Below are 13,665 nucleotides of genomic sequence, written 5' to 3' on the forward strand. Positions count from 1 at the left end.
GTGTGCTCACAGTGCTGGTTCCGTGAACAGCCACGTCTGGCTGGGCCCTCCAGAAGGGCACAGGGGGTGTGCGTGTTGGGGAACGTGCCGGTGATGACAGAGGCCCCAGGAAGAGGACCTCCCAGCCAGGCGGGCAGCCTGGTGCGCCCACTGCGGGGGCATGGGCACTGCTCCACCTGCAGGTGCAGGGTGTTGCAGTGGGCTGGGGGTCCACAGCACAAGGCAGGAGATGTGCGTTGTGGCTTCCTGGGGCAATGGGAAGGGTTTGTGTGGGAATAACACAGCCTTGCTTAGCGGCCGGCTGGGGGAGTGGAGCTGGGGACGTTACAGGGGCCGTGGCCTGGCCGACATCCCAGGCTAGCTGGCCTGATGCTGGTGTTCTGGACTCAGCAGCACTGGTTGTCAGCAGGGCTGTGCCAGGGCCCCTCTGGACCTCTGGTAGGCACCCAGCCGGGGGAAGCCAGCAGGTACTGCTGTTGCTGCTTTACGGCACGTGTGCATGGGTCTCAGCGGGATGGAGGGAGGCAGGCACAGGGAGCCAGACTAGGAGACGGCCAGCCCAGGGCTGTCCTGCAGGAGGAAGCGGGCTCAGGGAGGCCCCTTGGTCAGTGGGCCCACGGGTGAGTGCATGGTGAGCTAGTGGTGGGCCCCGGCCCCTTCGATGGTCATGACAGACGTGTTTTGCCAAGAAGCTTTGAGGCCGCCTGCTGTGGGCCCTTCTGCTGGGGGTGCAGCTCCTCCCCACCGAAGCCCCATTTTGTGGTCCTGGGCCTGCTCGCTCGGCCTGGGAGGGCTGAGAGCCACACTGCCTCCCTTATACATCACCCACTCTGTCTGCTGTCGCCTGGGACAAGGCAGCCCAGTGGCCCATGGGTGTTGGAAGATGTGGTCAGGTGAGTTGGCCTTGGTGCCTGGCTGAAAGTGCCATGTGCGTGGACTGCCAGGCCTGTGGGCGGCCTGCTGCTCCGGCAGGAAGCGGTGGTGCAGGTGAGCTGTTAGCCCCGCAGCCTTCGGGCCTTGGCTGCCAAGGGGAGATGAGGTCCGTGCCCACACCACCTGTCCAGGTGTTCATGGTCCTGGGGAGAGCCCGAGCGAGGGAGCTGGTGTGGCGGTTGGGTGTGGGTTGGGTCCCGGACAGGCCCTCCGGTTCCAGCGAGAACTCGGCTTTCTGTCCGGGGCGGTAGGCAAGGGCAGGGCAGTGTGCTGCTCAGAGCTCCTGCTTCTCTTGTTTGCTTCTTCCGTCTTCAGACATGAGACGTTGGAGGACGTGACAGTGACCGAGCTGCGCTGGCGTCGGGGGGTGCTGTGGATGCAGCGCGTGCGCCGGGGCAGAAGGGCGTGTGGAGGCCAAGTGAGCGGGGGAGTAGGGGTCCGCCTCATGCGGTGGCCATGCTGGTGTCCGCAAGACCGGCTCATGGCAGTGCACCGCGGAGCAAGCAGGCCCTCGCTGGGCGTCCCTTAGCGTGGACGGCTGCGGGAGCTGGGCCATGACACCTGTGAATGCCAGGGGCTCTGCAGGTGGGTCAGCCAGGAAGGCCCGGCAGCCTGGGACACGTGTGTGTTTAAAGGTTCATTTACTTGAGAGCGAGGGCCACAGGAACCCGGAAGGCTGGGCTCCTGGGTGTCAGCCCTGGGTGCACCGGGTGAATGACCTGTGCTGGTCAGTGTCTGCTGTGGGCCAGACACCGGGCCTTGGGACAAGGCTTGAGGACCGGCCAAGGGGGCTCCACAGGCAATGCGAGGGGGCACCCCTGGCTGATGGGGCGCCGAGACCTCTACAGGATATGGACAGGCAAGGGGCACCCCTGGCTCTTGGGACGCCAGTGTGTACCTTCTGAACTCCTGTCTGATCGCCTGTGGCGTGTGCTGTCATGGGTGACCAGACTGCCGCAGCCCCTGGCTGCTACTTGGAGAGCCGGTGTCCGATTTGAGCTGAGAGGGGTCCCTCAGAAGGACTCGAGCTGGCAGATGCCCCCTCTGGTCATCCTGGCCAGCCAGTGCCTGTGGGCAGTGGCGTGGGCAGGGCTTGCCTGAGGAGAAGGAGGTGTCTGGGGAAGCCGCCTCCACAAACGGGGGTGGCTAGGTGTCCTTGTAACTCTGGGTGGGGGTGGGGTGATGTCATGAAGTGCCCACAGGTGGGATCCACTCGTGGTCATCTCCCAGAGGATGCGGCGGTACTTGGGCCCAATAGGGCGTGGGTGCACCGAGCCTGCAGCCGTAGGCAGGGGTGCCTGCCCACGTTATCTGGGCTGGCCAGATGTGGAGGTCCTGCACCAGCTGGAGTGCCTGTGTGCAGGAGAGGGGAAGACTGAGGCCCGCGGCACCCCGCCCCTCGCAGCAGTGGGGCTGCGAGCTGTGAGCTGGCCGCCTGCCCTCCTCAGGGCAGAGGAGAGGGGGCCTGCTGAGGCACCTGCAGCTGGGTGGGGCCCCCCAGGCCCAGTGGTTGCCGAATTGTGTGTGTAGTTGTCAGCAGCACCACAGCCAACAAGTGGTGCCTGGGCTGCTCAGGGCTCGCTGTGTGGGGCTTCCTCAGGAGTGCAAGGGAAAGCTTGGCTGGTTGGAAGGCAGAGAGGGGCACAGAGCAGGTGCCACCTGTGGGGTGTCCAGCAAGAACCTCTGCCTTGTGGGTGGACACCTGGGATGAGGAGGGTCACCGTGGGTGTTAGGCGGGGGACGTGGCCGGGTCACCGTGGGTGTTAGGTGGGGGACGTGGGTGGGTCACCGTGGGTGTCAGGCTGGGGGACGTGGGCGGGTCACTGTGGGTGTCAGGCGGGGGGCCTGGGCTGGTCACCGTGGGTGTCAGGCTGGGGGCCTGGGCTGGTCACCGTGGGTGTCAGGCTGGGGGCCTGGGCGGGTCACCGTGGGTGTCAGGCTGGGGGCCTGGGCGAGTCACGGTGGGTGTCAGGCTGGGGGACATGGGTGGGTCACCGTGGGTGTCAGGCTGGGGGACGTGTCAGGCTGGGGGCCTGGGCGGGTCACCATGAGTGACAGCAGGGACACTTCTCTGGCCGAAGGTGGATGTGCACCTGGAGGGCTAACTTGAGCTCTCTTGTTAGCCCTGAGGCAGAGCTCTCCGTGGGTCTCTGTGGAGCCCCATTCCCCGGGCCGTGTGGCTGCCACGCACCTGGGGCACCCTCCGGCACAGCCTGGATTTAAAGCTGGCACCTGAGCCATTGGGGAGTGGGGGTGCAACAGGCCTGCTCCTTCTTCTCACTGAGCCCCTTCCCCGAGGCCAGGTGGCCCCTGGGAGCCCCAGGTGTTACGCTGGGAGTTTGGGGATCTGTCCATGCCCCCCCAGGGGGGGAGGCCAGGCTCAGGCCCGAGCTGCTGTATAGTAGCAGGGGACAACTCCGGCCAGGGAGGAGGCTGGGTGATACTGCAGCGTGTAGTGTCCGCATGAGAGGATGGTTGCTGGGCTGTGCTCACTGGTACCCAGGCCTCTGTTCCAGGAGGCCCAGCCCAGGGCTGGGGGCAGGCAGTGGGAAGGGGGCATGGTGGAGGACCTCGGCCGGAGCTGCGGGATTAGCTGACCCAGGAGGGCAGGTGCGGCCTCGGGGGCTCGGGTTAGAGCTATGGCCACTGGCATCGGCTGTGGCTGGGAGGGTTGGCACTGAGGAGTGTTGGGGTCAGTGGCCTGTGTGCACCTATCTCCGCCCCCATAGCTGCTTGCTCGGCCGTGAACTCCCTACCCTGGTGGCAGGAGGCCACCGGGCCCGGGCCTCCTGCTTGCTCACACACACACACACACACACACACACACCCCAGCCGTGAACTCCCCCCCCACACACCCTGGCCGTGAACTCACACACACACACACACACACACACACACCCCAGCAGTGAACTCCCCCCCCACACACACCCTGGCCGTGAACTCACACACACACACACACACACACAGGGCCCAGGCCCCCTGCTTACACACACACACACACACACACACACACCCCAGCCGTGAACTCCCCCCCCACACACCCTGGCCGTGAACTCACACACACACACACACACACACACACACACACCCCAGCAGTGAATTCCCCCCCCACACACACCCTGGCCGTGAACTCACACACACACACACACACACAGGGCCCAGGCCCCCTGCTTACACACACACACACACACACACACACTTTCTGGCAGGGGCCACAGGGCCGGGCCATAGCCCCATACCATAGCCCCATACCACAGCCCCATACCACACACACATGGAGGAGGCTGCAAGGATGGGCCAAGACTGTGGACACTGCCGTGTGGGCTTTGACCGAGAGCCTCCGCTCCCCTGGGGTCCGCATAGGCCTCTGCAGGTGCTGGTACGTGGCGGGCTCAGCCCGAGTGCCCAACCTGCTGTCTGCTGTGTGTGTGTGGAGATCAGGGGCTTCTACAGAGCTGGTCCCATGGGCTGTGGTGCTGCCGTGCGGCTGTGTGTGAGCAACTCGGTGTGGGTCCTTGCTGGCACTGCCCTCAGGGAGCCCTCCCGGCATGCCTATGCTTGCCTCAGAGGGTTGTGGACAGGTAGGATTTAAAGTTCTATTTTTTTTTAAGATTTATGTATTTTTATTGAAAAGGCAGATATACAGAGGAGGAGAGACAGGAAGATCTTCCAACCAATGGTTCACTCCCCAAGCGGCCACAGCACTTGGAGCTGAGCCAATCTGAAGCCAGGAGCCAGGAACTTCCGGGTCTCCCACACAGGTGCAGGGTCCTAAGGCTCTGGGCCGTCCTCCACTGCTTTCCCAGGCCACATGGGAAGTGGGACTGCTGGGATTAGAACTGGCGCCCATATGGAATCCTGGTGCGTGCAAGGCGAGGACTTTAGCCACTACGCTATCGTGCCGGGCCCTAAAGTTCTATTTTCAAGGTGCAGAACATTTTTTAGCCATTCATGGTTTTTGCACAGTGTGTTTTCCATGACCTTTTAACACTTTGTTCTTACACATCTTGTTTATTTATGAAAGGGTTAGAAGGAAGGAGAGATCTCTGTCTTCTGCCTTGCCCTCAGAGCTGTAGCCCGTCACCCTGTGCCAGCAGTGTTTGCACTGAGACCTTGGCCGCCATTTCTGGGAAGTGCCCGACGTTCCCACATCGGGTTCCTGGGCGGGGACTGCGGGCCCACCCCGCCCCGCACACAGGAAGACAGTGACTGTGAAAGGGGACTTTATTTCTCCTGGCACAGCGCACACCGCAGCCCCGCATGGCCGCCGCCCGGCGGGGAGACCACATTGCAAAACATCCACTCTGCCTTTCTTTTTTTTTTTTTTTGCCTTTTTTTTTGTTTTTGGTACAAAATGATACAAACGACAATACAAAATAGTTGTGCTGTTGACGATTACAAAAAAAGATGGGACACCTGTGTGACGGCGCTGTGCTCCAAGTTGCAGTGTGAGCACGTCACATCCGGCATCTTTCCCAAGACAACCACAGTCATGCGGGCTGCTACACATTTTTGTCCATTTTCCAAAAGAAACATGCAAAAGAAATGGCAACGGAGGGAGGGCGAGGCAGACGTACTCCAAGCAGCCACCGCGGTGCCCGGGCCTGCCGTGAGGAGTGCACCTGCCTACCCACGGCCGAGTGCGGGCTGGAGTCCAACACGCCCTTCCCAGCTCCGTGGCCTGGCGAGGTGGGAGTTGTCACCTCGGGGCCTGAAGCCCTCTTTCAGGAGCCCATGGTGTCCTGGCCTCGCAGGTGACTGGCCCGGCACCAGGCGGGGGGAAGGACCCTGCAGCCCAGGACTGCGGCCACCCTGTCGGACGAGAACCCCAGGAAGAGCCTTTGTGCCCTCAGCCCCAGCCAGGCCCTGCCGTGAGCTGGATGGGAGACATTGAACCTTGGCCAGCACCAACTGTCCACCTGGGGTGCTGTGGGTGTCCCCAGGCTGGGCCCGAGGCACAGCCTCCACCTGTTGGATTGGGGTTGAATTTGAGGGGGCTGGCAGTGGGGGGCAAGGGAGGGGCCACAGCCATGCCCAGCGGCTGGCGAATCTGGCGTGTGGGCCGAGAGCCTGGCTCTAGCACACCCACCCTTGGGGTGGGTCTTGCACTCCACAGAGCAGAGCTGGGACTTCCCCCAGTCCTGGACAGCCAGGCCCAGCAATTTGCATAGCACAGCCTAGGGCTGTCAAGTACCGGGCCCCTGGCCCCCACAGGCTGCCCCTGGACGTGAGAGTCTGTGCCTGGCCTGGCCGTGTGCACAGAGTGGGCAGCTTGTGGCAAGCGACCCATGGGCGGGCTCCCGCCCTCCCAGCATCTTCAGGTGGTAAGAGGGGACAGTGAAGGGCCTGTAACCCAGGACAGCCCTGGGGCCAGGGACTGGGGGGAACCCTGATGTCCTGTGGGGACATGATTGTGGTGCGGGTGTCCACTCACTGCTGGGCCAAAGCTGCCTGGGGGAGGGGCTGGAGAGGCAGTGGCTGACTCCCTGGCCCATGGGCATGGGTTCTGAGGAAGGGGTTCAGGTTGTGGCATGGGAGCCCAGAGGCCCTGGTCCACACCAGCTCGTGGCTCCCGTGGACCAAGGCCCAAGGAGCCAGTGTGCCTGCATGGGGACTGGGCTGTGCTCAACCATGGGGAAGGGTGAGCTGTTTACCACCTGTGCAGGGCAAGAAGGGGTTGGGGCAGCGAGCTCTGGGGTGGCAGCTGGCCCCGAGGGGGGCCTGTGGTGACTGGGGATCTCTGGGGACCCCCCACCCCAGGGAGGCCCCGACTGCAGCCAGGGTTGCCGGGATTAGAGGAACCAAAGACCAAAGAGAAACAAGCAAAGGCCCCGTGCTCCGTGCCCGAGCTGGCATCCTCAGGGCCGTGGTGGGGCGGGCATGGCCTGGCCTGCTGCCCCGGTACCCCGCAGGGTGAGGGCCTGGAATCGGGTCGCAAAGGCACTTCCATTTTCAACAGTGCTGCCGCCGCTCTGGGAGACGCACGGTCCCACAGTGCCTCGCGCTCGGGCCGGCCCCCGCCTAGTCCTCGTCGCCGCCCCCGTACATGTCCGCCAGCTTCTTGAACCTGGGCCCCCAGTCGTTGAGGTAATCGTAGCCTTGGTCCCCAGAACTGGATGAGTTGAGGGAGCTGACAGAGCCCGCGGTGGAGCCACTCCCCTCGTAGTCGAAGACCAGCAGGGAGTCGTATGGGGGTGCTGTGGGGTCATTGTCAGCAGCTCGCAGTCCCTGCGCCAGAGAGCTAGGGTGAGCTTGGGGGTAGGACGGTGGGGGTAGCCCAGCTGAGATGGAGAGGGAGGCACTTGCATCCAGCAGGTGCACGCTAGGTGCTGAGGGACCAGTAGCCTGAGACAGCTGCGTGGGGCCTGGAGGACAGGCCAGAAACGGCTTGTGGCACAGGTGGTGTGGCTGGGGCCCAGCCCAGGGTGGGACAGCTCATTCCAGGGAGAACGGGGACCCAGGCACCCCAGCTTCCACCCTGCCACGCCTTGCACATCTCCTCTCGGGTCAGCTGTGCTGAGCTCTCAGGAGCCCCCATGGAGCACGTGTGCCCAGCTTGACCTGAGGTGCTGGCCCCGGTGGGGGCCAGGGCTGTGCTGGCTGGGGCTGTCCTGGGCTGCACCCAGTGGCAGGAGGACCAGCCAGGGGCTCCAGGGGACTGCCCTGCGCCTGGTGGAGTGGGGAGGCCTGCCCTGCCCTTGCTCCACGGGTAGCTGGCTTGTGTCTCCAGAGTGGCCCCTGCTGGAGGAGCACCCACCTCGCTGATGAAGTCGCCAATATCGCCTGGGTGGGGCACCACGGGCCTGGCCGGGTACTGCGGCTCGGCACCCACGGGCCGCTCATCCACCCGCCGCACGCCGGGGGCCTTGCTCAGGCTGTGGTCTGCCACCTCAGGCTGCTGCAGCTGGCTGAGGTCATAGTCCTGGGGGTTAAGGGGTGCTTGTATGAGCAGCACCTGGAGGACCCCCAGCGCCCACTCCTGCTCTAGGACCCTTGTTGTCCATGCCATCTACCCTGCCCACTCCCACCCCTGCAGGCTCACAGCAGGAATGGGGCTCCCCCACATCCTGCACTTACTCATCAGGGGCCCCAGACTCCACCCTCCTGGGTGCCTGGCCACCTGACAGGCCCAGCGCCAGCAGCGTAGGGTAGGTCAGTGTCCCCAGCTGCCTCAAGCCCCTTCCCTCCAGGGTGCTGGGCAAGGGTCGTGCTGGAGGGGAGGACAGGTGGGAGTCCCCTGAGGATGCAGGTGCTGTGGGCAGGGTCCCAGGAGGATGGGGCTCCTGTCCCATTGCAGACTCCATCCTGCACAGTCCTGGCCCCCCCCGCCTCATGCGCAAACCCCTCCCTGCCCTGGCCTCCATGCCCCTGCACGGACCCCTCCCTGCCCGGCCCTGGCCTCCATGCCCCTGTGCAGACCCCTCCCTGCCCTGGCCCCTCACCCCTGCATGGACCCCTCCCTGCCCGGCCCTGGCCTCCATGCCCCTGTGCAGACCCCTCCCTGCCCGGCCCTGGCCCCTCACCCCTGCACAGACCCCTCCCTGCCCTGGCCCCTCACCCCTGCGCAGACTCCTCCCTGCCCTGGCCCTGGCCCCTCACCCCTGCGCAGACCCCTGCCTGCCCTGGCCCCTCATCCCTGCACAGACTCCTCCCTGCCCTGGCCCCTCACCCCTGCGCAGACCCCTCCCTGCCCTGGCCCCTCACCCCTGCACAGACCCCTCCCTGCCCGGCCCCGGCCCCTCACCCTCGCTCACCCACCTGGTCCTCCTCGCCGCCGCCCTCCTCGTCGTATTTGAGGATGTTGTCACGCACGTCGTCCTCGGGGTCGATGAGCAGCTGCTTGGCGTGGCGCTCCTTCTCTCGCCGCTTCATCCACACGACAAACAGCAGGACCATGGCTGTGGGGAGGGGCCACACGTGGGTGGCGTGTGTGCGCGCGTACATGCCCACACAAGTGCCCCGTGTGTAGGTGAGTGTGTGCGTGTGCACTCCTGGTTGTGCCTGGATGTACTATTGGCCTGTGTGATCTCCATGTTCAGGACCTGAGTGGGTGCACGCCTGCACACGCACGCCTGGTGTGGGCCCCCCAGTTGCTAAGGCCGAGCTCAGCTGGCCCGTCCCTCTCGCCAGCACTCCCTGCACCCCATGTGCAGCGACTGCGCCCTGAGCAGGGGGAGGAGTCACGGTGAGGGCCTCAGATACAGCGTGTCTTGGCAAGAATCGAAGGGAGCAGGACATACGGTTCCATGTTGGGAAGAGGTGGCCCCTTCGTCACCTGGAAACCCAGGAGCTTCTGGGAGTTTAGGGCTGGGGGAGCCAGTGGGCACACTTGTCCACGGTGTGCACGTGACCAGGGCCAGTGCCATCGGTGGGGTGTCCGCCGCAGGCCTGGGTGGGTGGGGAGGGGTGTGGGTTCTGGGGGCAGCATGCGTCCAGTGGCCGACCCCACCCCCGCCTCACTCACTCAGCAGGATGAGGATACAGATGAGGATGGCCGTGATGGCGCCCGTGCCCAGGCCGGCTGCCGCCACGGCGCCAACAGCAGTGCAGTCACCGTTCTCGTCACATGGGCACACCTTGACCTTGATGAAGGACATGTTGGACAGTGGAGGGTTCCCGGAGTCGGTGACAATGATGGGGACCTCGTATACTCCAGCCTCCAGGAACAGGATGCGCAGGCTAAGCTGGGCATAGTCACCTGGGCAGACAGTGAACATACGTTAGTGGCCCGCGTGCCTGCAGGGCCTGGGACCCGCGTGCATGCGGGCCTCACGTGGGGTACCTGGGAAACATTGCCTCGGGCCACAAAATTGCAAAGTGTCTCTTAAAAAAATATTGGGGGGGCCCGGCGGCGTGGCCTAGTGGTTAAAGTCCTTGCCTTGAACGCCCCGGGATCCCATATGGGCACCGGTTCTAATCCCGGCAGCCTCGCTTCCCATCCAGCTCCCTGCTTGCGGCCTGGGAAAGAGGTTGAGGACAGCCCAAAACCTTGGGACCCTGCAGCAGATGAGAGAGCTCTCTACGCATCTGCCCAACTCCTTCAAGGAATTAAATCTTTTTTTTTTTTAAAGATTTATTTATTTTATTACAGTCAGATATACAGAGAGGAGGAGAGACAGAGAGGAAGATCTTCCGTCCGATGATTCACTCCCCAAGTGAGCCGCAACGGGCCGGTGCGCGCCGATCCGATGCTGGGAACCAGGAACCTCTTCCGGGTCTCCCACACAGGTGCAGGGTCCCAAAGCCTTAGGCCATCCTCGACTGCTTTCCCAGGCCACAAGCAGGGAGCTGGATGGGAAGTGGAGCTGCCGGGATTAGAACCGGTGCCCATATGGGAACCCCGGGGCGTTCAAGGCGAGGACTTTAGCTGCTAGGCCACACCGCCAGGCCCGAATTAAATCTTTGAAACAGTTATTTGAGAGGCCACCTGACAAGAGAGAGGACGAGGGTTGCTTTGTGTCGGCACCTGCTGGTGCTGGGCCAGGCCAGTGCAGGTGTCCATGTGGGGGCTTAGTAAGGAACCCCCTACCCCAGAGTGGGGCCCGAATCCTGGTCCCCTGGGGTAGGCCATGGGCTACCTCGCTCGAGGCCCGTTGGCCCCACGTTGGTTTGAGGGGGCAGAAGGGCCGGAGACCTTGGGGCTTGCCAGCCCTTCCCCATGGGGAGGCCTAGCAGTTGGCAACAGCCTCAGTGCCGGCCTGGCTGGGGCCCAGTTCCTACAGTGTGGCCGCTGCCTGTCTTGCAGGACCACTCCCTCCGTCTACGCCTGTGCTGCAGAGCCCAGCTCCTGCCGTGGCCAGCGTCTCACCATTTAAGCGTGTGATGGTCCAGTTCTTGCGCACAGCAGCCGGGACGAAGGGCAGCTCGAAGACATAGGGGCCGATGTTGGGGTCGACGTCGGCGTCGGCCGCCGTGATGTTGATGGCATTCAGGCCGGGCTTCTCACAGATCTGTGCCTCCTTGGGGAGTAGCTCGGGGGGATTGTCGTTGATGTCAATGAGGTAGACCTGCAGTGTCCCAGTGCCACTGGCCGGGGGGATCCCTGCAGGCGTGGGGCGACCGCTCGGACTGGGGACGTGGGACAGTGGACACCACGTTCCAGTGTTGCTGGGGACCCACCCCAGCCTGGGGCTCGGGAGCCTCTGTCCCCTCCCTGCAGGCAGGCCGCTGCCCTGTGTCTGCCCCAGCCTGGACTTCAGGGCTGAGCCTCTCCTCGTGCCTCTGCTCTGTGAGGCTCTGGGTGACCAGGAGCCCTGAGCCAGCATATGGCCAGGATGAAGCAGGTGACCCCCAGAGCTGGCCCTGGGTACAGGCTACTCCCCAGCTGACCCAGCCTGGGCCCTGGCCGGCAGTGTTGGTGGAGGCAGCAGGGAGCTGCCAATCCTGATGCACCTGTTTCCTGGCCCCTCCTGTACTGTGAGACGCATGCTGAGGCCCCACGGGCCCACGTCCGGCCTGCAGCCTCCCGGGGCAGGTGCTCAGAGGCCAGCTGCCCGGGGATGCGTGCAAGCTGCAGGTCTGGGGCCAGGAGGCGGCTCAGGACCACAGCACACTGAGACAAGTGAGCGCCCACCCCAGGGCAGGCACAGGGCAGGAGCAGAGGGGCTGCCCGCCTCGGCCATGTGGCCCAGACGCACCGTTGTCAGCCGCCAGGAAGGTGGCCTCGTAAACGTTGTTGTTGATGAAGAGAGACTCACGGTCCAGGACGGCGGCCGTGCTGACCTGGCCGCTGGTGGCATTGATGCGCAGCCAGTTGGCCGGGTCCGACAGCTTGGAGTACCTGCAGCGGGGGTGTACAGGAGCTGTGAGGGGATTGCCTCAGGCCCCCCACCCTGCTCGGCCCCTCTGACAGCCCGGGGGTCCCGGGAGGGCCTGGAGGTGTGTCTGCCCCACCCTGCTTGGCCCCTCTGCCCAGCCCGGGCTGCAGTGTGGGCCAACCCACCTCACTGCCTGCTGCATGAAGCGGTCGGGGTCCACGGCAGAGAAGGTGGTAAGCACGGTGCCTATGGGTGCGCCCTCCTCCAGGCGGATGAGCTTGTGGTTGGAGGGGAAGTATGGGGCCTCGTTAATGTCCACCACAGAGATGGTCACCCCCGCTGTGGACTGAAAGGACATCTGGATGCCGCTGGCCAGTGGGGCTTGGTTGGACACCACCACAGTCAGCATGAAGGCCCTGTTGAGCTCGTAGTCAACAGCCTGGAACGGAAGGGCAGACGTGGCTGCAGTGTGGCCCGGCCACCTGAGACCGGGGGGAGCGCCTGACCCCTGACCCCTGTGCTGGCTGGCCCAGCCCTCTGTGGAGTGAGCCAGCAGGGGCAAGATGGCTCGATCGCCTCCAATCACTTTAAAATAAACAAATCTTTGAAAGAAAAGCCATGTGTTATTGACGACAAAGCAGAAACGAAGCCAGGACACCCGTCTCTGGCCGGCCTCCTTGAGCGTCCTGCAGGGACCAGGACAGCACAGGGCTGGGACACGGGAGGCCACGGGCACTGACCCAAGGGGCTGAGCCCTCGGGCCTCGGGCCCGGCGACTGGGTCAGTCCTGAGTCCCTGCCCGGTGTCCTGAGGCCACACACACTTGTCCCTGGCTGAGGTTGGGGTGTCATAGTGGGGAAGGCCAAGTCTGGGGGCGTCTCTGGTCCTGCCTTGTAGCCCCTGCTCCCCCACTCCACACTGACCCTCGACCCTCACACCCAGGCCTGGGCCTTCAGCTTGCTCAGCTCAGCCGTGGATGGCCTGTGGAGGTGGAGCACTGAGACCTGTGGCTTGGCCCAGCTGATGAGGGAGAATCCATGCTAAGCAGGGTGTAGGGACAGCCCTGTGGCATATGTACCACTGCACCCCAAGAGCAGAGAGGACCGGGACCCTGCTTTGCCGTCTTTGGGTGGATGGCAATGACGCATGGCCCCAGGCCAGGTCCCCACTGGTTGCCGCCTGTCGGTCCACAGTTCTTCCTTGTGGCACAAGTGTTGGGGAAGCTGAAGCACTGGACCCCCGGCCGGCCTCCACCCCTCGGGCAGGTGGGCAGGGAGGCACCCTGGAGGCCACTCTCTGCCCTCAGCACCCACACTGGAGCGGGAGGACTCGATCAGAGCGACCACCAAAGCCGCACACGGAGCTTCCGTGGCCCTCACCTTGACCAGAGTGACCATGCCCTCATTGCTGACGGGGTCCGTGCGCACGCGGAAGTGGCCTGAGGGGTCCCCGCTGATGATACGGTACACGGCGTTCCAGCTGGCCGAGTGTGGCTGGTCGCGGTCCAGCACGGTGAGGTTCGCCACCACCGTCTCCACCCGGTTCTCGGGGACTTCCCCTACGAACTGGAACATGCCAGGACAGAGCACGTCACCGGTGTGGGCCGACACTGCAGTGTAGCTGCTGACGCGGTGCTGGGTGTCGTCCCCCAGCAAGACCACGGTTCATGTCTGCCCACGCCCACACCCAGCCAAACCTCCTGCACACGTGTAACACACACATATCCAGGCACACACATACACCCTTGAGCCAGGCATATATACTTGCATGTGTGCACACACTTGCACACGCACACTTGTATATACACACGTGCCCAGGCACACACACTTGTATATACACACATGCCCAGGCACACACACTTGTATATGCACACTCGTGCCCAGGCACACACACTTGTATACACACTCGTGCCCAGGCACACACACTTGTATATACACTCGTGCCCAGGCACACACACTTGTATATACACACATGC

The 13,665-nt window shown here is 63.9% G+C and overlaps 1 protein-coding gene across 2 annotated transcripts in view; it reads right to left on the reverse strand.

Moving 5' to 3' along the window:
- Positions 1-6,954: 6,954 nt before the first annotated feature.
- CDH4 (cadherin 4) overlaps positions 6,955-13,665 on the reverse strand; it is a 140,951-nt gene continuing 134,240 nt past the window's right edge. For both annotated transcript variants that reach the window (XM_058679506.1, XM_058679505.1), the window contains exons 9-16: positions 13,070-13,255; positions 11,876-12,129; positions 11,571-11,713; positions 10,742-10,975; positions 9,398-9,631; positions 8,692-8,831; positions 7,691-7,855; positions 6,955-7,161 (exon numbers count right to left, since the gene is read on the reverse strand). In XM_058679506.1, coding sequence (XP_058535489.1) covers positions 6,955-7,161; positions 7,691-7,855; positions 8,692-8,831; positions 9,398-9,631; positions 10,742-10,975; positions 11,571-11,713; positions 11,876-12,129; positions 13,070-13,255 — 1,563 coding nt within the window. The remainder of the gene's footprint in view (positions 7,162-7,690; positions 7,856-8,691; positions 8,832-9,397; positions 9,632-10,741; positions 10,976-11,570; positions 11,714-11,875; positions 12,130-13,069; positions 13,256-13,665) is intronic.

This window comes from Ochotona princeps, chromosome 22 (assembly GCF_030435755.1).
Source record: "Ochotona princeps isolate mOchPri1 chromosome 22, mOchPri1.hap1, whole genome shotgun sequence".
NCBI classification, from domain to species: Eukaryota; Metazoa; Chordata; class Mammalia; order Lagomorpha; family Ochotonidae; genus Ochotona; species Ochotona princeps.